We start from the raw sequence: 24,138 nt of genomic DNA, 5'->3' as shown, positions 1-24,138 counted from the left end.
AAACACTCTGCACCCCTTCTCCACCCACAAAACACACACTGAAGACACACTGCAGCCCCCCCCCCTCTGCACCCACAAAATACACACACAGCCGACAAACACCAACAAAACAGACTCTGCTGCCCCCTCTACACCCAGAAAACACACACACACACACCAATAAAACACTCTGCTGGCCCCTTTACACCCACAAAACACACAGCAGACACACAAACCTTTCCCCTCTCCTGTGCAGAGCTCTCTGCAAGCAGGGAGGGGGAGGAGTCAGTGTCTGGCTGCTGGCAGGGAGGGGGAGGAGTCAGTGCCTGGCTGCAGGCAGGGAGGGGGAGGAGTCAGTGCCTGGCTGCAGGCAGGGAGGGGGAGGAGTCAGTGTCTGGCTGCTGGCAGGGAGGGGGAGGAGTCAGTGCCTGGCTGCAGGCAGGGAGGGGGAGGAGTCAGTGCCTGGCTGCTGGCAGAGAGGGGGAGGAGTCAGTGCCTGGCTGCAGGCAGGGAGGGGGTGGAGTCCGTGCCTGGCTGCAGGGAGGGGGAGGAGTCAGTGCCTGGCTGCTGGCAGAGAGGGGGAGGAGTCAGTGCCTGGCTGCTGGCAGGGAGGGGGAGGAGTCAGTGCCTGGCTGCTGGCAGGGAGGGGGAGGAGTCAGTGCCCGGCTGCAGGTAGGGTGGGGGAGAAGTCAGTGCCTGGCTGCAGGCAGGGAGGGGGAGGAGTCAGTGCCTGGCTGCTGGCAGGGAGGGGGAGGAGTCGGTGCCTGGCTGCTGGCAGGGAGGGAGGGGGAGGAGTCAGTGCCTGGCTGCAGGCAGGGAGGGGGAGGAGTCAGTGCCTGGCTGCTGGCAGGGAGGGGGAGGAGTCGGTGCCTGGCTGCTGGCAGGGAGGGGGAGGAGTCAGTGCCTGGCTGCAGGCAGGGAGGGGGAGGAGTCAGTGCCTGGCTGCTGGCAGGGAGGGGGAGGAGTCAGTGCCTGGCTGCTGGCAGGGAGGGGGAGGAGTCGGTGCCTGCTTCCTCCTGTCCAATCACCTCCCCTGTCTGAGAGCTGAGCTCACTCTTTGTGAATGAGAACTGAAAGCTGATTGGCTGAAAAACTTGGCAGGGTGCCAAAAATTCCGGGCATTATCCAATCAGAGAGCAGGGTTTTCAATAATGCTTGAAATGTAACAGCTTTAGCCCATAATTATCTGTTTGTTCGTTACGATGCTTGTCTGTTTAGACAAATTGTTTTTTTTGTTTTTTTATTATTATTTCACTGTTAGCTCCCATTACCTCCGCTGGGTGCCTGCTCTCTGCATCCTCTTCCCTTTAACTAAAGTGTTCCAAGCCCTCCAGCGTCAGTGCACAAGCTTTTGTCTTCTTTTTCTGTGCTTTCCCGATTCACCTCCCTGACGCCCTCGGTGCGTTTGACAAATCTCTACTTTCTCTCGGCACCACTGAAACCCCCCTACCCCTAATATCTTCCGTCTTCTAAACCTGGCCATGCCATTATAACAGGCGGCCATTTAATAAACCCCCTAACCCGCGTCTTTCTTCCTATCAGACAACTCGGTGGGTTTTTTTTTTTCAACTTGAAATTTTTATTTGGTTTTACAGAGCATATAATGTGACACAATCCATTGTTTAGTACCACCTTACCCATACCAGTACTGCCCCTATCCCACCGTATTCTGGGATAGTGTACCAGTATGTTTTTCATTTGACAAACAACATTTATTCACGAGACGTGACAAACCTGACCTACATGACCTGGACAAGACAACAAAAGGTACACACGAGAAGGGGAGGGAGGGGTAGGGCGGGACGGCCTTGAGCCGAGTGAATGAATGTTGTCGTTTTGGCTGAATCCTTCCTATTATTCATTGCTTAGCTCCCCTGTCAGCTGGTCTCGGCAACTCAGTGTTTTTAGATACTTTGTCGATGTTGGGTTGAGGAATTCAGAGACTTGTGCTGTTTCTGTGTGTTCAGCAGAACTCTTCTCTCTTTTCCTGCTTGGTTCTCTCATGATAATGACTCCATCATGGGACCATACAAGCAGTCCCCATGTTATGGTGCCTGATACAAATAGAGACTGTATGAGGGATCCAGTTCCATGGGTAAGATGTTATTGTTCCTGTACTTGTGGTGGGGTTGTCCTTCACATGACTGGACGTGCCCCAGGAGGTCTCCTCTGGGAGTGACCATGTGTACTAATCTCTGTTTGTGGTCAGGCAGCGCATTGCTGGTACCGGACATCCTGCTGAAAATCAAAAAAGAGAAGGAAGACCCTCCGAAGACCAACTCCGGCAAAGGCAGAGGGAGAGTCCGGCCCCCCACAAACCCCTCCAGAGGTAAGTGCCGGGCTCCCATGGAGTGGGTGAGAGAGGACGCTGTGCTCTATGCAAGTTAGTGAGATGTAACGTAGCAGCTTATACAGGAGTGGCCTTCACTCCCCAGCACGTTCATTCTGTGTAATGCAGAGCTTATCTTCTACTTTCCATGCGCTTGGCAAGGTGTGAGGTGTCATTATATGGGTAAGAACACAAGCCTATGTGTCGCCCTCATTACTTCGGTAATAATAGTACTATAGGGTGGAGGTGCTGCTGGGACTGTCCTGTACAGTCAGTCCTCGGTTATGCAACGGAATCCGTTCTGGAAGTAGCGTTGGATAGTGACACCGCTGTAAAGTGAGTCCCATGTTAATCAGTGGCGGTGAGCGTCGGAGAACGCATTCAGGTATCGAAACGTGGCCCTTATGGTTGCATTGTAAAGCGTTGGGTATGCCCTTCGTTGTAAAGTGAAACGTTGGATATTGAGGACTTCCTGTATATCCCGTTACTTGGTTGCACGCATCAGGCTTTCATGAGCAGAAACGTGGCATTTATTCCATATTAACATGCCAACGCTTTGGCCTAACAGAGAGGGCCTTCATCAATGGGAAATGTAACATACTGACTCTATATACAGTCGCCTCTCCGTTTCCACGACGATCCGACGCGCCAGTCTGTGAAGTCATATGCGCACTGTGATGGGACACATTGTGACATGCTCCGACCCGATAACCACCAACATACAGAGGGAGGGACCCGCAAGAAACCTCCACCATGGACACCACCTTACCCAAATCGTGCCCAGCAAAAGAAGTCACAAGTACAAACAAAATACGTCTATTACACATATAAGCAAGACAATCCTTCAGTTATAATACCATACTGCCATACCATATGGAAGTAAGCTCTAATAAAAGTCATATTATAGAGGAATAGCCCCAAAACAACATGCACAAAATCTAATAACTGGTCTAGGTGGCAAAGTGCAAGAAAAGACAAACTGTAACGAGGTCGCTTAATCTAACGGTAATATGAATAATACTGGTATTACAAGTCCTCCCCCGTCGCTGCGTGTGAATAGTACAGTCACGGGACGAAGGACCGAGCCCCAGCAACGGGGGCAAACTAATCCCGTGATTATTGGTATAGCGCCACCCATGCACATGGTGCTACGCAGCTGTAAGGGACGCCGCGGTGTAATGCATACAGGGAAGCAGCGCTTCCAACAGAAAAGTAAACGTCAGGAAAAGGAGCGTCAAAACTAGCGATGAGCGGCACAAATAATATCCCCAATGGGAGGAAGTATCCAAAGAAACGTGAACAACGGGCGGCTCTTCCGGAAACGGATAGGACTGTCAGAGGTTGGCGTTTCGCCCCTGAAGTAGGTAGTTACCGTTGTTAGGGTAAGGGGTTACGGTTGTTGGGGTAAGGGGTTGCGGTTGTTTGGGTAAGGGGTTGCGGTTGTTTGGGTAAGGGGTTGCGGTTGTTTGGGTAAGGGGTTGCGGTTGTTTGGGTAAGGGGTTGCGGTTGTTTGGGTAAGGGGTTGCGGTTGTTAGGGTAAGGGGTTACCGTATTTAGGGCAAGGGGTTGCGGTTGTTGGGGTAGGGGGTTGTGGTTGTTTGGGTAAGGGATTCGGTTGTTTGGGTAAGGGGTTGCGGTTGTTAGGGTAAGGGGTTGCGGTTGTTTGGGTAAGGGGTTGCGGTTGTTGGGGTAAGGGGTTGCGGTTGTTGGGGTAAGGGGTTACCGTTGTTAGGGTAAGGGGTTGCGGTTGTTTGGGTAAGGGGTTGCGGTTGTTTGGGTAAGGGGTTGCGGTTGTTTGGGTAAGGGGTTGCGGTTGTTTGGGTAAGGGGTTGCGGTTGTTTGGGTAAGGGGTTGCGGTTGTTTGGGTAAGGGGTTGCGGTTGTTAGGGTAAGGGGTTGCGGTTGTTTGGGTAAGGGGTTGCGGTTGTTTGGGTAAGGGGTTGCGGTTGTTTGGGTAAGGGGTTGCGGTTGTTTGGGTAAGGGGTTACCGTATTTAGGGCAAGGGGTTGCGGTTGTTGGGGTAGGGGGTTGTGGTTGTTTGGGTAAGGGGTTCGGTTGTTTGGGTAAGGGGTTCGGTTGTTTGGGTAAGGGGTTGCGGTTGTTGGGGTAAGGGGTTACCGTTGTTAGGGTAAGGGGTTGCGGTTGTTTGGGTAAGGGGTTCGGTTGTTTGGGTAAGGGGTTCGGTTGTTTGGGTAAGGGGTTGCAGTTGTTTGGGTAAGGGGTTGCGGTTGTTTGGGTAAGGGGTTGCGGTTGTTGGGGTAAGGGGTTGCGGTTGTTAGGGTAAGGGGTTGCGGTTGTTTGGGTAAGGGGTTGCGGTTGTTTGGGTAAGGGGTTGCGGTTGTTTGGGTAAGGGGTTGCGGTTGTTTGGGTAAGGGGTTGCGGTTGTTTGGGTAAGGGGTTGCGGTTGTTTGGGTAAGGGGTTGCGGTTGTTTGGGTAAGGGGTTGCGGTTGTTGGGGTAAGGGGTTGCGGTTGTTGGGGTAAGGTGTTGCGGTTGTTGGGGTAAGGGGTTGCGGTTGTTTGGGTAAGGGGTTGCGGTTGTTTGGGTAAGGGGTTGCGGTTGTTGGGGTAAGGGGTTGCGGTTGTTGGGGTAAGGTGTTGCGGTTGTTTGGGTAAGGGGTTGCGGTTGTTTGGGTAAGGGGCTGCGGTTGTTTGGGTAAGGGGTTGCGGTTGTTGGGGTAAGGGGTTGCGGTTGTTGGGGTAAGGGGTTGCGGTTGTTGGGGTAAGGGGTTGCGGTTGTTGGGGTAAGGGGTTGCGGTTGTTGGGGTAAGGGGTTGCGGTTGTTTGGGTAAGGGGTTGCGGTTGTTGGGGTAAGGGGTTGCGGTTGTTGGGGTAAGGGGTTGCGGTTGTTGGGGTAAGGGGTTGCGGTTGTTGGGGTAAGGGGTTGCGGTTGTTGGGGTAAGGGGTTGCGGTTGTTGGGGTAAGGGGTTGCGGTTGTTGGGGTAAGGGGTTGCGGTTGTTGGGGTAAGGGGTTGCGGTTGTTGGGGTAAGGGGTTGCGGTTGTTTGGGTAAGGGGTTGCGGTTGTTGGGGTAAGGGGTTGCGGTTGTTTGGGTAAGGGGTTGCGGTTGTTAGGGTAAGGGGTTGCGGTTGTTTGGGTAAGGGGTTGCGGTTGTTTGGGTAAGGGGTTGCAGTTGTTTGGGTAAGGGGTTGCGGTTGTTTGGGTAAGGGGTTGCGGTTGTTTGGGTAAGGGGTTGCGGTTGTTAGGGTAAGGGGTTGCGGTTGTTAGGGTAAGGGGTTGCGGTTGTTTGGGTAAGGGGTTGCGGTTGTTGGGGTAAGGTGTTGCGGTTGTTTGGGTAAGGGGTTGCGGTTGTTTGGGTAAGGGGCTGCGGTTGTTTGGGTAAGGGGTTGCGGTTGTTTGGGTAAGGGGTTGCGGTTGTTGGGGTAAGGGGTTGCGGTTGTTGGGGTAAGGGGTTGCGGTTGTTTGGGTAAGGGGTTGCGGTTGTTGGGGTAAGGGGTTGCGGTTGTTGGGGTAAGGGGTTGCGGTTGTTGGGGTAAGGGGTTGCGGTTGTTGGGGTAAGGGGTTGCGGTTGTTGGGGTAAGGGGTTGCGGTTGTTGGGGTAAGGGGTTGCGGTTGTTGGGGTAAGGGGTTGCGGTTGTTTGGGTAAGGGGTTGCGGTTGTTGGGGTAAGGGGTTGCGGTTGTTGGGGTAAGGGGTTGCGGTTGTTGGGGTAAGGGGTTGCGGTTGTTGGGGTAAGGGGTTGCGGTTGTTTGGGTAAGGGGTTGCGGTTGTTTGGGTAAGGGGTTGCGGTTGTTTGGGTAAGGGGTTGCGGTTGTTAGGGTAAGGGGTTGCGGTTGTTAGGGTAAGGGGTTGCGGTTGTTTGGGTAAGGGGTTGCGGTTGTTAGGGTAAGGGGTTGCGGTTGTTTGGGTAAGGGGTTGCGGTTGTTAGGGTAAGGGGTTGCGGTTGTTTGGGTAAGGGGTTGCGGTTGTTAGGGTAAGGGGTTGCGGTTGTTTGGGTAAGGGGTTGCGGTTGTTTGGGTAAGGGGTTGCGGTTGGCCACAGCGACATGTCCTAGAACATCAGGAAACGGTGGGAGAGTGTATATTGATTGTTGGTATGTTGGTTTGCACGCTGATGAAGACCTTGTATTGGGCCGAAATGTTACTATGGGACACGGGACGTGTTCTGTCCGTGGAGGGAAGAAGGGGTTTATGTAGCAAGTAGAGAGAATGTCAGACTAGAGAAAGCCTGTACTTCCTGTGTGGGGGGGATAGCCTGTACTTCCTGTGTGGGGGGGATAGCCTGTACTTCCTGTGTGGGGGGGATAGCCTGTATTTCCTGTGTGGGGTGGATAGCCTGTACTTCCTGTGTGGGGGGGATAGCCTGTACTTCCTGTGTGGGGGGGATAGCCTGTACTTCCTGTGTGGGGGGGATAGCCTGTATTTCCTGTGTGGGGTGGATAGCCTGTACTTCCTGTGTGGGGGGGATAGCCTGTACTTCCTGTGTGGGGGGGATAGCCTGTACTTCCTGTGTGGGGGGGATAGCCTGTACTTCCTGTGTGGGGGGGATAGCCTGTACTTCCTGTGTGGGGGGGATAGCCTGTACTTCCTGTGTGGGGGGGATAGCCTGTACTTCCTGTGTGGGGGGGATAGCCTGTACTTCCTGTGTGGGGGGGATAGCCTGTATTTCCTGTGTGGGAGGGATAGCCTGTACTTCCTGTGTGGGGGGGATAGCCTGTACTTCCTGTGTGGGGGGGATAGCCTGTACTTCCTGTGTGGGGGGGATAGCCTGTACTTCCTGTGTGGGGGGGATAGCCTGTACTTCCTGTGTGGGGGGGATAGCCTGTACTTCCTGTGTGGGGGGGATAGCCTGTACTTCCTGTGTGGGGGGGATAGCCTGTATTTCCTGTGTGGGAGGGATAGCCTGTACTTCCTGTGTGGGGGGGATAGCCTGTACTTCCTGTGTGGGGGGGATAGCCTGTACTTCCTGTGTGGGGGGGATAGCCTGTACTTCCTGTGTGGGGGGGATAGCCTGTACTTCCTGTGTGGGGGGGATAGCCTGTACTTCCTGTGTGGGGGGGATAGCCTGTACTTCCTGTGTGGGGGGGATAGCCTGTACTTCCTGTGTGGGGGGATAGCCTGTACTTCCTGTGTGGGGGGGATAGCCTGTACTTCCTGTGTGTCTGGGGGATAGCCTGTACTTCCTGTGTGGGAGGGATAGCCTGTACTTCCTGTGTGGGGGGGATAGTCTGTACTTCCTGTGTGGGGGGGATAGCCTGTACTTCCTGTGTGGGGGGGGTAGCCTGTACTTCCTGTGTGGGGGGGATAGCCTGTACTTCCTGTGTGGGGGGGATAGCCTGTACTTCCTGTGTGGGGGGGATAGCCTGTACTTCCTGTGTGGGGGGATAGCCTGTACTTCCTGTGTGGGGGGGATAGCCTGTACTTCCTGTGTGGGGGGGATAGCCTGTACTTCCTGTGTGGGGGGGATAGCCTGTACTTCCTGTGGGGGGGGGGGATAGCCTGTACTTCTTATGGGGGGGGGATAGCCTGTACTTCCTGTGTGGGGGGGATAGCCTGTACTTCCTGTGTGGGGGGGATTTTATGAGGTCTGGAGATGTTTGCGTCGCTATAAACTGCATCCCACTCTCTGATCTAATGGCAGGCAGCCGGAACCGTAAACCTGAGCACCCCATGAAGCTGAAGCAGGAGGAGAACCAGTTCTACACCCAGCCCCAGTGTGAGGACAGAGGTAACCGCAGCGTCAAAACAAAACAATAAAATGCAATGAAAGCGCACATACCAACATTCACATGTCTTAAGCAGGTCTGCAACCCCGCCTTAAACCATTATTCCCAGCATACAGTGCTTCCACTGCAGCAAGGGATTCTGGGAAATGACATGCAAATGAGCACACAATACACATATATTTGTATATAGTTATCATCAGTGGTTGACAAATCACCAAAAAATCTACTCGCCACACAAAAAAATCTACTCGCCACCTAGTACCAAACGTGTGCTGCTTGGGCCAATATTTACTTGCCCGGGGGTTAAATCCACTCGCCCGGGGCGAGCAAATGTATAGGTTTGTCGAACACTGGTTATCATATTCCCTCTTAGACCCCTCTTTTCTAATGTAAATAAATCCAATTTAGCTAGCCTCTCCTCATAAGTTAAATTGTGCATTCCCTTTATTAATTTGGTGGCTCATCTCTGCACTCTCTCTAGTTCCATAATGTCTTTTCTTAGGATTGGTGCCCAAAATTGTACTCCATATTCAAGGTGTGGTCTTACTAATGCTTTGTAAAGGGGCATAATTATGTTTACTTCCCTTCCATCCATTGTCCGTTTGATGCAAGATAAGATCTTGTTTGACTTTGCAGCTACTGCATGACTTTGGGCACTATTGCTAAGCCTGCTGTCTACAAGCACGCCTAAATCCTTCTCCATCAAGGATTCCCCCAATTTATCCCCATTTAATTTGTAAGTTGCCTGTTTATTCTTGCTTCCCAAATGCATAACCTTACATTTATCTGTATTAAACCTCATCTGCCATTTACCTGCCCAAGTTTCCAGTCTCCCTATGTCCCTCTGAAGAGAAATTACATCCAGCTCTGATTCTATTACCTTACACAATTTAGTATCATCAGCAAAGATGGAGACTTTGCTCTCTGCCAACCTCAAGGTCATTAATAAACAAGTTAAAAAGCAGGAGTCCCAGTACCGATCCCTGAGGTACTCCACTCACGACCTTAGCCCAACCTAAAAAAGTTCCATTTATGACAACCCTCTGTTGTCTGTCCTTTAACCAGTTTTCAATCCAGGTGCATATATTATTACTGAGTCCAATTTTCTTTATTTTGTACACCAACCTCTTATGTGAAACCGTATCAAAAGCCTTTGCAAAATCTAAGTAGACCACATCAACCTCATTACCCTGGTCTAAATTCCTACTTACCTCCTCAAAGAAACAAATATGGTTAGTTTGGCAAGATCTATTCTTCATAAATCCATGCTTACTATTACTAATAATTTTGTTTTCCATTAGGTATTCCTGAATATTATCCCGTATTAGGCGTTCAAGTAGTTTCCCCACTATTGAAGTCAGGCTTACAGGTCTGTAATTCCCCGGTTGTGATCTAGCTCCCTTTTTAAATATAGGCACCACATCTGCTTTACGCCAATCTTGTGGTACTGAGCCTGTGGAAATGGAGTCCTTGATTATTAAATGTAATGGTTTGGCTATTACTGAGCTTAACTCCTTGAGAACTCTTGGATGTATGCCATCGGGGCCAGGTGCCTTATTTACTTTATTTTTTTTCAAGCCGTTTATGAACCTCAGTTAACCAATTGTTCATTAATATGGAGGTTGTGGCTTCCTCCTGCGGCATTATAATTGAAATGTATTCTTCCCTGGTAAACACAGAGGCAAAGAATTTGTTTAATAACTCAGATTTTTCCTTATCTCCAATAATCTGCCTACCCATCTCACACTGAAATTGTCCTATATTTTCTTTTCTCATTTTTTTGTTATTAAGGTACTTAAAGAACTTTTTTGGGTTGACCTTACTTTCTATTGCAATCCTTTTTTCATTATCCATTTTTGCTAATTTGATTGCCCTTTTGCAATTTTTGTTACATTCCTTATAATTCTGATACGATGTCTCTGTCCCTTCTGACTTAAAGAATCTAAACGCCTTCCTCTTCTTGTCCATTTCCTCCCCTACCTGTTTATTTAGCCACATTGGTTTTGACTTATTTCTTTTATACTTATTACCCAAGGGTATACACTGATAAGTGTGCTTTTCTAACAATGTTTTAAAGACTGCCCATTTATCTTCTACATTTTTTCCTGCAAAAACATCATCCCATTGTATTACTACTAGATAAGACCTCAGTTTATTAAAATCTGCCTTTCTAAAGTTTAAGGTCTTTGTTGAACCCAAGTAATCTGTTTTTTTTATAATTTATTTCAAATGAGACCATGTTATGATCACTGTTACCCAAATGTTCCAGGACTTGAATATTTGTTATTACTTCTACATTGTTTGATATTACCAAATCCAGTACTGCCCCTTTCCTGGTTGGTTCCTCAATTATTTGGGTCATACAATTGTCTTTAAGCACCCCCAAAAACCTGTTTCCTTTTTGTTGTAACGCTAATCTCATTGTCCCAGTCTATGTCTGGATAATTAAAATCCCCCATTATGCAAACATGACCCAGTTTTGATGCCTTCTCCATTTGTAAAAGTATTTTAGCTTCCTCAATCTCACAGATATTTGATGGTTTATAGCATATTCCCACAAACATTTTCTTTATACTTTTACCTCCACTGCTAATTTCTATCCACATGGTCTCAACATTTTCATCATTCCCTTCATAGACATCATCCCTTATAATAGGTTTTAGATCCAGTTTAACATATAAACATACTCCACCTTTTCTTCTATTCGCTCAATCCTTCCGAAAAAGGGAATAACCCTCTAAATTAACTGTCCAGTCATGAGTTTCATCCCACCATGTTTCAGTAATGCCTATGATATCATACTGCTCCCTTGCAGCTATTAATTCAAGCTCCCCCATTTTATCGTCAGGCTTCTTGCATTAGCAAGCATGCATTTAAGTTTTGTTTTTTTCAGCCTGTACTATTATCTTATCTGCTCCTTCCTTTCTGCTCCCACTTGGTTTAGTCTTTAGAAGTTTTGTAGTATTATCTGTATTTACTATGGGTGTCTCACTGCTTGTCAAACTTGCACTTGCCCCCATTCTACCTCCATACCCCCTTGTATCCTCTTCTATTGTATTTAGTTTATCTGTTTCATTCCCCTCCCCCCTCCATCCTAGTTTAAACTCTCCTCCAACCTTTTTAGCATTCTCCCCCCTAGCACAGAAGATCCCTCTTCATTGAGGTGCAATCCGTCCCTAGAATATAGATGGCACCTCTCAGAAAAGGAGTCCCAGTGCTCTAAAAACTCAAACCCCTCCTTCCTATACCACTTTCTTAGCCATGCATTAAAGCTGCAGTTCAGTCTTTTTTTTTTTTACTTTTTTACATTTATTTTTTTACTTCAATAGTTTCATGTGGGCAATCTCTAATTACCTAAAGAACAGTATAGCTGCAGGTCAATTAGTTCTCCATGTATTGATAGGTCGAAATTTGGTGACATATTAAAAGCTGGCATTTGTTTATAATCTGCTTGACTGGCAGTGGAAGCTCATGAATATTCATGAGCACTCCTGCACTAACATGTGCTAGAGAGAGGGCAAGGCTGACAAAGGGGTGTGCCAGGGCTTGTGACAGGACATGAAGGGGCAGTGCCTTAGCAAATGGCTGTTAAAATAGAATACAAGAAAATTGGTCTTTCAAAGTTGTTTTTTTAAAAACAGAAAATGCTAAAAGTATTTTTTCTTACTACAGAACTGATTTATTAAAAAAAACAAACATGCAGGATATTGCCTGAACTGCAGCTTTAACCTCCCTGATCTCTGACTGTCTCCCTGCGGTAGCGCATGGCACTGGTAGTATTTCAGAAAATACTACCTTGGAGGTCCTTGCCTTAAGCTTTTGGCCTTGATCCCTGAAATCCTTTTTTAGGACCCACCATTGTCATTGGTATATATGGTACATTGAGTATGTATGTATGTATGTATGTGTACGTACATATTTGTATGTATATGTATAGAAAATAATTAGGTGCGCAAAATGTATCAAATAGGTGATACAAGGTAACAATAAATGCTGCCACCGTGTGCAAACTAAACACAATAGTTACAGATAAATAGGGAAAGGGAGAAACACAGGCGCAAATAAGGTTAATGTATTGAATGTAATCCAATCCATTCATAGGGACACAGCACTAATTTATACTAATAGTGAGGTAGCCAAGTTGACGATGAACCTAAAAAATAAGCAGCAAAGCAGGTACGGTACTGCAGGTCCTGCAGCCTGTGGTTCCTGGCAGACTTGATTAATATTGCGTGCGACTGAGGGAACTCCTTCCCCTTCTGAGCTACTCCACCACCGTAGTTGAACTGAACCACGTGACCCTACCCGTTTCTTCCGACACAGCGGATTTCATCAGGGATTATATATATATATATATATATAGCAAATGGAAATATTACTGTATGCTCATTTGCATGTCTTAGACAAGTCTGCAACCCCGCCTTTCACCATTATCACCCTGTGTGTGTGTGTGTGTGTGTGTGTGTTATATATATAGAGAGAGAGAGAGAGAGAGAGAGAGAGAGATGTGTATATATGAGCATACAGTAATATTTCCATTTGCTGTGTGTGTGTATATGTGTGTATATATATATATACACACATAAGCGCGCGCGCACACATATATTAGGAATAGGCGCGGTTTCATTACAATGACTCCATTTGTGCTTAGAAAAAGGTTTTTAATTTTTCGTTCACGAAAGGGGAAAGAATCCTGAATCCTTGGGAGGAAGTTATTTTTCCCACCTCTAGTTGTTTGATTTATTCATAAATAGTTTCTACACAACAATTAAAGAGAAAGTGTGTTTGACAGTGTAATAAGGAGGGGCGCACGCCTGTGACCCAGCTCCCGGTGATGGATAATCTGCTACTTTAAGAACAAACATCACGGCACAGGCAGCATTTCATAATAAAACCTAGGGAGAGCTGTCTCTCTTTGTTTAAATCTAACCTGATCTTGCTTGGAAACAGCTGAGATTTACATTATTTATACAATGTTTTACCAGGAAGCAATACGTTGAGAGTTACCTCTCGTTTTCACATATGTCCTGGGCACAGAATTATGATAATAGATGGTTACATGAAATAGAGGTTATACATTCAATTCACAGACATTTCATAGACGGTGAGAGATGTGATTTATGTGCATATGTAACATTTACAGCCGAAAGATACAATACCATTGATGAGAACGGCAATGAAGAAACAGCACTCAAGATGATGATAAATATATATTATAATGACACACAATCTGACGTTTCGATCCACACAGAGGGATCTTCTTCAGACCAGATTAAAATTGATTTAGAAGAGGTCGGATAGGCCTGTAATGTGTTGTGTTTGAAGACTTTATCCAACCCAGTAACCAAGCAACGAACGGCAACAAACAGCTGACACCCTTTGGCTGCTCTTCAGCTGTCTGCCTTTGGGGTGACACAGATGTAGGCTGAAGGGGTCAGAATGAATGCAGCTGTGGTTTCAGAGTCCCTTCTACTCCTGGCTCATTAACATTCCAGTGGGCGGGGCTAACGACACACAGCTGTAAGCAACCACAGTTGTTAACCGTTTCAGTCGTGTCAGCCTTTTGGGGTGATGCAGACTGAAGGGGTTCAGAATGAATTCAGCTGGGCTTTGAAATTCCTTTGTCCAGCGTCCTAAACACCGCAGGGGGTGGGGCTGACGAAACACACAGCTCTTAGGAAGCGCTTTCAGGCGTCCGCCTTTGTGCTTCAGCAAAATGAGATTCCCAGTTCTAACATATTTCATTTGTAATAGTCATACGTGTAATTAAAGCCTAACAAACCCAAATGTATCTGTTGCTAAGTGTAACTGTGACGGTAACACTTCATGTATGTTGGCAGCTACGTCCCCGGCTCCACATGACTTAATCGTCGTGGTGAAACAAGAGAACGAGGAGGGCGAGGAAAGAGGAGAGGCGGAGAAGGATGAGGAGAAACCCGTCCCCATTGATCCTCGTTATCGGGATGCATGGAACCCTCGGAGGTAACATGGAAACCCGCAAAAGAGAGGAGACTGAAAAGAAGTAAAAACTGATGGGGTTTTAATGTTACACTAACGTAAACAAGGCTAGGAAAACAAAATGGAGTCTGCAAAATGCGGAGAGCTACACCAAAAAGCTATGGTAGCTAGGGAGACACACAAAAACCAGGGGGCAATAAGTGCAAAGGGAATAACAAGATAAACTAAAGTTAGCTGCAAGAACTGCAGAGCTACATGCAAAAGCAATGGTTGCAGTGGAAAAACAAAAAGCAGGGGGCAATAAGTGCAACGGGAACACAAGACAAACACGAAAACGTTCCTGTAGATCTACAGAACTAGAAGCCAGGGGAAAGAGAAGGGCGAAAGGCGCAGCGTTAGGGAACAGAGAATAACCCGACAGCTACTCTGTGACAAAAAAGCTGACAAGTAAAGAACTAGCAGACTGGGTGGGGTATTATACCCAAACTAAGAGGGTCGCTGAGCTCATGGACTGTTCTAGTGTCTACCGTTCCTGGGTCTGAAATTAACTCCTGTGCACCCCTACAGGTCTCCGAGGAGTACAGCGGGGGGGAATCATGACAGTAGTGAAGATTATGTGGAGAAGGAGAAACCCGCCCCCATTGAAACTCGTGGTGAAGACGATACGTTGAAGCAAGAGGAGAAACCCGTCCCCATCGATCCTGGTGGTGAGCAGGAGAAGAAGCCCGCCCTCATTGATCCTCATAGTGAGGACGATGTGGAGAAGGAAGAGCACGTCATCAGTGAGTGATGCATCCCGAACTCTTCTGCTGCTTTGACTACTTACCTCTTCTATGAGCTTCAGACCTCCCCACAGAATGTCTTCGCTCTTCATTAACTTAGGAATATTTAGTATACACTTGTCTCTCTGAGCCATTTTATAATCCCTTAATTAGTTTGCAGCATGTCTGCTGGGAGGTTGACCAATTCATCTACAAAAAATGCATCCAGTCCTTGCAGTGACGGACTTCCTCCAGCTGCTGTGCATGACGCTTTGTTTGAACAATTTTGTATCTCTGGAATATGGGTCTGTTCTGTGGGTTATTCATTAACTTGGTGATTGAAAGTTTATCGCTCCCATCTCAGGGTAGCACAAACACAAGGGAGATTTAGCTTATCAGGTAGCACCTCCCATCACTTGGTGACGTTGACCCAAACCTCTGCTAAACGCCCCCTCCCCCCCCCCCCCCCTGTATGCAGCTATTCTCTTGCTTTGTAACGAAAAAAATTGGGGAGCGCAGGTTTCACCATACAAGAAAAATATATAAAAACACTATAGTGCAATATGCTTCAATTGGGTCTGAAGAGTTTGCTAAACTCTGTGGAATGGGGACTCACATTTTCATAGAAAAAGAAGCATTCCCCACATCAGTTGTGGCTGCAAATGAGGATAACTTGCTTCCTGGTTTGAATGCTGGTAGTCGGGGTCTGGGTATTTCCTCAATGTAGTGATGCTTTGGTACTCAATAAAACAGAAATACAACCATAGTGCGAACTGTAAAGCTTATTGTATTATAAGTGTGAAAGCAGAATGCACACTTACATTAATACATATAGAACAGGCAAGTAAAACTATAGTTGAGTAACCTCCGGTACTTTCACCGCTCCGCCTGGTACCGGCGTCTCCTACACTGCACTTCCGGTATCCCGTTTCGTCACTTCTGGTGTGGTCAGCTGATGGGGACGGAATACGGTCCGGCTTCAGCGGCTGAGATGCGGATGATCGCTTACTGATGCTGGAACGGACTCACGTCCTGACTGAGCCGTTCCAAAGCGAAATGCGTCAAGTCCGTTCCTGCATCAGTAAGCGATTGTCCGCATTTCATCCGTTGAAGCCGGACCGTATTCCGTCCCCGTCCACATCAGCTGACCACACCGGAAGTGGCAAACCGCGATATTGGAAGTGTAGTGGAGGAGGAGATGCCGGTACCAGCGGTGCGGTGAGAGTACCGGAGTCTACTCAACTATAGTTTTACATGCCTGCTCTATATTTATAAGGGTGTAAGCAGAATGCACACTTACATTAATAATACAATAAGCTTTATAGTTCACACTATGGTTGTGTTTCTCTTTTTTCGAGTACCACAACATTGAGGAAATACCCAGACCCTGACTACCAGCATTCCAACCAGGAAGCAAGTTATCCTGATTTGCAGCCACAACCGATGTGGGGAATGCGGTTTTATTCTAGGAAAAAGTGAGTCCCCATTCCACAGAATTTAGCAAACTCTCCAGACCCAATTGAGGCATTTTGCACTATAGTGGTTTTTTATGTTTTTTTCTTATATGGTGATATCTGCGCTCCCCAATTTTTCCATTACACTCGTCTACAGAGAATTGGACCATCCTGTCTTAGGGTTTTGAGCTGCATTATTCACTTGTTTTATTGAATTGCACATTTATTTGCACTTTGAATCCAGCATTGATTTATTGATTTGTGCACTCATTTTATCTTCCTTTGTGATTTATTAGTTAGCACTTTATCAGTTAACATCTTTATATAGGAGCGCCCTACCACATTCTTTTTTTTTTTTGTCACATATTCTCGGGTTTTGTCTGATTTTAATTACATTTTTAAAAACCTTTATATTTGTAACTTCAGGATGGCCGTTGAATACTTCCTGCTGATGTGTCTGTGTTCTTTATTTTGTTTCCTCAGAGAGCGAACTTGTAAGTGATAGCGGAGCCGAGACGTCCGCTGAGGAAGGTGAGGGCAGCTCTGAGACCTCTCCTGAGGAAGGAGCAGGTAGACACTGCACACCAGTGCCGCTGATAGGACCAGACGGAGACAACATGTTTCTGTTCTCAGAGACGGGAATTGCACTGAACAGGGCACTGCCCCCGGAGTACTCGCTGGAGAATGCCATGGACTTCGAGAAGTATCTGAGCAGCCTGGCACACCCTGTCCTAATGCACCGGGAGTCCCAGAGACCTTCGCGGAGTGAGTTTGACAGGGGCTTCTATGAAAATTACAGCGTCCACAGTAAGCAGCGACTGATGCTGATGGGGGAGAAGCGCTACCGGTGCTTGGACTGTGGAAAAGGTTTCACGAGAAACTCTCACCTGAAGGCTCACCGGAGGATCCACACGGGGGAGAGACCGTTTAAGTGCACGGAGTGCGACAAAACCTTCAGCGAAAACTCCCACCTCACAGTTCATCTCAGGGTCCACTCAGGGGAGAAGCGCTACAAGTGCAACATGTGCGAGAAGAGCTTTAGCGAGAACTCCAACCTAATAGTTCACCAGCGGATCCACACAGGGGAGAAGCCCTACAAGTGCCCGGAGTGTGATATCTGCTTCAGCCAGCATTCCAGCCTTGTGCGGCACCGGCGGAAGCATTCAGGAGCGCGGCCGTACAAGTGTGCAGATTGCGACAAGACCTTCAGCCAGAAGGGGCACCTGAGCAACCACATTCGGACACACACTGGGGAAAGGCCATATAAATGCACGGAGTGCGGGAAGTGCTTCAGCGAGCACTCACACCTCACGGGACATCAGAAAATACACACTGGGGAAAAACCCTACACCTGCAACGTGTGCCAGAAGGGCTTCAGCAAGATCTCCAACCTGAAGGCCCATCAGCAGATCCACACAGGCTTTCGTCCCTACATATGCACCCAGTGTGGGAAGAGCTTCACCCAGCACTCCACCCTTGTCCGTCACCAAAGGGTCCATGTGGGGAAGATGGACTCCTTCTGGAGGAAGATGTACGATGATTCGGGGGAGACCAACAAGGATGAGTCCTGGAAAGAAGACCTCATAATCAAGAGCATAGAATGTCCAGACACCCAGGAAGCAGAAGAAAAACTCTCCAGCGAACATAAGGAAGCCTGCTGACCGACTCGGAGGTGTGAAAAGAAAATTATCTTTCTCTTCTCAACCCAGCTAGACTGTGCAGTCCTGATATTTCAGATGTTATATTGTCTGATGGTCCAGCAATCTTTGGTCCTATTACATAGAATTTATTTATTCCATATTTTGAGATGCTAAACCATATTATTCATTTTTTAATTCCTGCTAGTCATAGCATAGACAACAAAACATTGTATAAACGATTTTGCGTTTTCTCTGGTCTTGGCCAACTTCAGATATCGTACACATACAGTAGTACAGCAAAGCCATCAGAATCCAAAATGACCTGCACATAGAGAAGACCAGTTTGTTCATTATTTAAATCATACAATGCCTGACGTTTTGGCCCTCCGTGGTATATCCTTCTGGATAAATGATGCTCATCTGGGAAACTAAAATGTCTAGAATTGTACGTGTGTGATATAACACAATACGCAGTGATAATTTTGGAGTATGAGGTCTTTAATAGTCTGTGTTGTTATTTTGTTGCCGTGTTCTGAGGACACCATTCTGTATGTACATGGACAGTACCTCCGTTTCCCAGTTTTTTGTTTATTAATAAGGAGATACAGTGTACTAGTAAGGATACACTGAGATATATCTCGTTTTCAAGTACATAGAGGGAAGGCATAGGAAGGTTGAGAGATTTATCTAAAGTCACACATGTCTAAGTGACCCATGCTGAAATTAGACCCACAAGATCAACACCCTAACCACTACTCTATAACTATTTCATTCAGCAGATCCCTCTTAGTAAACAGTTTCAAAATGCCCTTTTCATTGCTTGTAGTTGGCTGAATTACTGTTAAAATGAGTACATACCAAGAACTGCTCCATTGGCTATTGATTTGGCATGGCATACTTCAATGCACTTCCGTGTATTTACAAACCTTCTGGCTATTCCTAAACCTTGGTGCTCCCTAAGCAGAGGTTTGAAAAACCTTGGTGTAGGCCAAGCCAAGTGTTGAATGAGTATTTATTCGGTAGTCGTGTTTGTATCTATAGCGGAGTTAATTTTTAGATGCCAACATCAACCCTTCTTTAAAGGATACATACTCCATATAACAGGCACTCAGTAGGCTTCAGTAAACACAATTTAAAGGGTGGAGGTTGGTGGGAGCCAAATGGAGCCACTGTCTTAAGCCCCAAAGAATCTCCTTCAAGGAAGTAAGCATCACTGAGGTTTCCATTCTGTTTAACTAGATTTCAGTGTCCTAGATAATAAAGAGAAGTGTAAAGGTTGGTGTTGAAAAATATAGCAGATGTTGCTTGCTATGTACATCACAAAGAAGCACACAGCATAACTAAAGTACACTCGTTTATTAAAGGGTCAACGTTTTGGTCTTCGGTCCGGACCTTCCTCAGGATTTGTTGACCCTCTGGTAAATGAGTGTACATTCTTAATGTGCCTGCTTCGTGAAGTGATTTATTGTCTGTTCACACAAACTATTTCTTGCTTAAATCTGGGAAGTGTTTTATCTTGTGGAATACAAAGATGATGGGAGAGCGGATAGCTCAGTATAGCTTGCTCTGTAATCTACACTGAAATTAGTTGGGCTTAAAATGGCTTTAACATTTCACTGAGCGTCATTAGATCGATTTTATTTTTTATCTATTAACTAAATAGTAGAAGCAGATCATTTTTAGACAATGAAAAGAGATGAACTCATCATACTGTATACTAGTGACTCCTAATGACTTGGTGCTGTACCCGCAGTGCTAAAGGATACATCGCTTCATAGCCAGAGGATATTGCATAGTAAGGCACATCCGGCTCCTCTGGATGGGAAGTGGTTTAGTCCAGATATTTAAGGGGAAATAATTTTAAATGTTTGCTACAAATGTCAATTTAATTGCAGATGATTATTTCTGGCCTCTGGCATGGAGGGGCTTAAGATGGATGTTTAGCGAAAGATACGCTTCAACTACTGCATGACTGAACCGATCACCTAGGCAGCTTGTTGTCGATCATGTAAAAACCTGATGTAACCAAGGAGGAATATTCAGAAAAGGGTGGAAAGAATGAGCCTTTTGTCCCATTAACCCTAACTTGCACTCGTACATTATTCTGATGCAGTGAATTATAAAGGTCGACTCCACGGGTGTACATGTATCTGCTGACCAAAACAGGAATCCAAAAATCTTCTCCTAATCCAGATCTTCCTTATTGTGACAGTTGTGGCCATTCTGAATCAATGTGAGGGAAACATCATCAATAAATCCACTCTGCTGAAGCCACCTCAAGATGTCGCCTTGACCATAGGACATTACTCGCTAAAGTTATATCGGCCGATCATGGATTTTTAAAATAGTTTTCAGTGGAAAAATCTATGAACGTTTATCCGGCTCCAGCATTTCATAATGCCCCATTACATTGAGGACAACTGCAATGGAGTAGTAGAAATGAGGTCATGCATGTGATAGAATTGGACCTCATTCCATGTTGAATGCATCACAGACTCCTCTCTCACTGAGGATATGAATAGGAACCGATATTAAACCCATGGCTTGTCAGAGGGGCCTGGAACGTATGGTGGAGCTATGCAGTCGCAGGCCTCTCTGGAAGAAAGTGGGTTAAGGTGCTTTGATGTGTTTTGACTCGCCCACACCGGACACTAAAGTTGTTCATAAGACTTTTCTGGCTAGGCATAAAAACAGCATCTGTTGTCCAGGGGGATGCGATTTTGAAGCAAAACCATTTGAAAACTGACTTGTACATAGTTAGGGAGAATGCCTTGTGGGCCCCGCTGCCTTGTTTTACATTTCTGGCTTACGTTTTTAAATGATAGGACTGTAGGAAACCGCCTTTTAATATATGTCTTTGTGTAGTAATCGGTAAGGCACGGACTCTAAACGTGAAATGAGGAGCTACATTAATTATAAGCGTGCTGATATTAAATCAACACGACGTGTGAAAAGAAGCCAGAGAAGGATAAATCTATTTGCTCATCTTTTCATGGATGGCAACAAAAAAAAACCGCCAAATTTCTGTTCACTACATTTCCTCGCCCCAAAGTTCTCATGCTCCCAAAAGGACAGGAATATAACCTACAATGATCAGCAAATGTTTTTATTTTTTACTTTTTATTATCCAAATGAAATAGGCAGCAAAATATTTGGGAGAAAACAGGCAACAAAAAAAAAAAGCAGATATTGCCACTATTCTGCAGTTTAATTGCACAGTTGTGTGCAGTATGGTGTGGAAAAGTCATACAGAGAGCATGAAAACCTTTTCTTTAAAAAAAACCCATTTATGCTCTTGTTTTTCATGTTAAATTGATTCTCACGCCCTCCCCCACATATGCACATGCATGCATACACGTGATACGATACGGGCGTGTCCGCCTCAGGCGACACTTACTCTCCCTTTGGAGGCTGAGCTGTCAGTCACCTCTCTGAGATCATGCAATGCCTTGTATAGCGCTACTTAATACATTGTGGGGCGAAATCTCAGACAGCTCTGCTTCTGTGGGAGGGTGTAAGCGCGCCATCTGTCCTCTACATAAATTAACCCCTTGCATACAAATTTGTAGTGGTCCCAAGCATGTGGAAGGCATCCAAGACTCCTATACATGGGTTAACGCGACCTCTGCAGGAAACATGTTCGTTTTGGAGGAAAACCTCTTTTTTTCAGGCGATGTTGGCGGCTGCAATAAACTGGGTGAGGATCTCTGTTCTTGGGGACTGGAAGATTCGGGACACTGGGTGCAATCTATCTTGCACCCAAGCACCGGCTTAGTTTTGGAACACCAAATGACTGTCAAAGTGACCGCTGGACAGTTTCTGCTAACAAGCCAATCCGTAGCTAAAAACTGATGTTACTGACTGACTCACTGGTCGTCAACATCTTTTAAGTTCCACTTTTAACAACACTAATAGCTCTTGAATTATCTTTCCAAAAGTCATTCTACAAAATGATTGAGATGACTGCTTTAATTGGCCGGGATGAGAGTTGTAGAATGGTTGTAGTCTATGTTTTAAGGTTTCCCACCCTTTCTCCACAAGCAGAAGATAAGGTTATGAAGCAAGAAATGTCCCCAAAATAAGAAAGGACTCTTCTGTGTTATTTAATTACATCATTTAAATCTTTAAGAAGCAGCAATCTTGTATCTGGGCCTTTTCATTTCTTTTATTGTATCAACAGTGTTCTTCATAGAATAAATTATAAGGTGTGTGTGTGTTTCTGTGTGTATACACACACACAATACCGTTCCGAAGTCAGGCAATAAGAGACAGCACTCAAGCGTAATGTGGTAACGTGTATTCGGTGAACAAGGGGTTACATCTAGACCAACGTTTTGGGAGGAAGGCCCCGTTTTTTGGGGGACTGAAACGTTGGTCTAGATGTAATCCGTTGTTCACCGAATACACATGTTACCACATTACGCTTGAGTGCTGTCTCTTATTGCCTGACTTCGGAACGGTATTGTATGCATACATTTTCTATATGGGACATGCACCTATATTCTACATGTGTCTACAAGAGTGCCAACTGCGTCATTTGAGGAAGCACAAGTGAAGTTTCAACTGAAATAAATATCACATCTGGAGGAGCCAACTCCTCTCCTCAAGGGCCACCTACAGGTCAGGTTTTAAGGATATCCCTATTTCAGTACAGGTGAGTCAATTAGTGGCTCAGTCATTAACTGACCCACCTGTGCCGAAGCAGGGATATACTTAAAACCTGACCTGTTGGTGGACCTTGAAGACTGGAGTTGGCCACCCCTGCATTAGATATATTAATATCAAACAGACGGATTTTAGATTGAAGTAGTACACAGTTCAAGAAGCTGTAGTGGTCCCAGTAACTTCATTGCAGATTTTGTTCGCTTCTGTTTAAGGACCAATAGGACAGTTCTTCAAACTTTTGGGAACTTGTAGGTCTGTTGTAAAGATGGACTGAGACTTGTGAAGAAAGCTTATGTGGAGCTAAATGCAGATTGAGAATATATTTGTAAAGTGTTTTGGATAAAGGCGCAACCTAAAAACATTTAGCAGATATTGACCAGTCACTGCGTTCTCATTTACGGACTCCTCCTAAGTGGTCTATTCACAAAAGAGAGAACCATTCATGATCTTTAACTGTCATGCACTTGAATTGTGGATTGATGATGTATTTTGTGCTCTGGGACTGTCCAGGCAGTGTCTGTGCAGTATGTGGAAGATGGGGCAGTAGGTTCTCGATCCTCTTTTGAATGTTGGATTCATGGAAACATGTTAAGCTCTCCCTCTTCTCTCTACTCTGAACATGGTTTTGTTTGTACAAGCTATACCAAAGTTACACTAATGTTTCTGCCATACATAGGGCAACATCTTCACTTCTCACCTGCTGCTGCTCTCACGTTCCGTCTTAAAGTTTAAACCGGTTATTTGGAAAGATCTAGTCCTTAAAAATACTTTTTCTTAAGCAGACTTATGATATTAAAGTACCAAACCGTAATGCTAATGTTTGTGCAGCTTTTCTTTATAGATATCTTGGTTCCCAGACGTTTGAAATATGCACATTCTATTGTAAGCGTGAATTGGAGCAGCCATATTTAAAACTCCCTCCCACTATGCTTGATGCGGTATAACAAGTTGAGAGGAGTAATGTGAGCTGGGGACCTAGGAAAGCCTGCGTGAGGAAGAGGGTTGCAGGGGCTGCTCGGACGTGGGCTGTGCCACCAAAACCTCCCGGCCACACACAGGATGCCACGCTACCCCTCTGCAGCATGGGAGGCCAATGGGCCTCCTTGGCAAAGCACCCGCGCTAAACAAAGGGCCTCCACGTGCCCGGCTTTTCCTCTGCTGAGACCGGCGTAATGCATCATCCCCTCTCCGCAGCCGGTGTGGAACAGGTGACTGGGTGGGGAGGGAGGGGGGCAGCAGTGCTCTTTTAGCGGCTCAAGGCAAAGGGGCGAGGGGATTGGTGGCTGCAGATAAGGGCCTTGGTGCAAAAGAGCTTTCTGGGTGGGCTGGAGGGGCAGTTGATGATCAATTTGTCACATTCACACCTCCCCCCCCCCCAAAGATGTGACTGCCTACACAGGTCAGTAACGTGATCGACACCAAATCTACTCCAAGGTCTGCCCAGGTTCTCCTTGCTCAGGCAACTTCTTGGGAATCGCCCACCCATTCCCCACCTCAGAATAGTTAACCCACAGTTTGGGACCCGGTGTCCCCAACCAGCCCCTTACATCCATTTCGGTCCCATTTAATTCCTTGGTGCCCGGTTGCAGGTAATTCATTCAACCCATTGGGCCTGACAGATTCCACTGAAAACACAAGTTACAGAAATATATATATATGTAACGGTGTTTC

The 24,138-nt window shown here is 46.3% G+C and overlaps 1 protein-coding gene across 1 annotated transcript in view; it reads left to right on the top strand.

Moving 5' to 3' along the window:
* The window catches only part of LOC142491879 (uncharacterized), a 38,710-nt gene extending 15,432 nt beyond the window's left edge, over window positions 1–23,278 (top strand). The window contains exons 4-8 of the mRNA XM_075594699.1: window positions 2,189–2,308; window positions 7,905–7,991; window positions 13,830–13,971; window positions 14,515–14,729; window positions 16,646–23,278. Of these exons, the coding sequence (XP_075450814.1) occupies window positions 2,189–2,308; window positions 7,905–7,991; window positions 13,830–13,971; window positions 14,515–14,729; window positions 16,646–17,823 (1,742 nt within the window). The 3' untranslated portion in view covers window positions 17,824–23,278. The remainder of the gene's footprint in view (window positions 1–2,188; window positions 2,309–7,904; window positions 7,992–13,829; window positions 13,972–14,514; window positions 14,730–16,645) is intronic.
* The last annotated feature ends 860 nt before the right edge of the window (window positions 23,279–24,138 follow it).

Source organism: Ascaphus truei, chromosome 4, assembly GCF_040206685.1.
Source record: "Ascaphus truei isolate aAscTru1 chromosome 4, aAscTru1.hap1, whole genome shotgun sequence".
Taxonomy (NCBI): domain Eukaryota; kingdom Metazoa; phylum Chordata; class Amphibia; order Anura; family Ascaphidae; genus Ascaphus; species Ascaphus truei.
The sequence above is the reverse complement of the archived record's forward strand: the minus strand, read 5'-3'. Positions and strand labels throughout refer to the sequence as shown.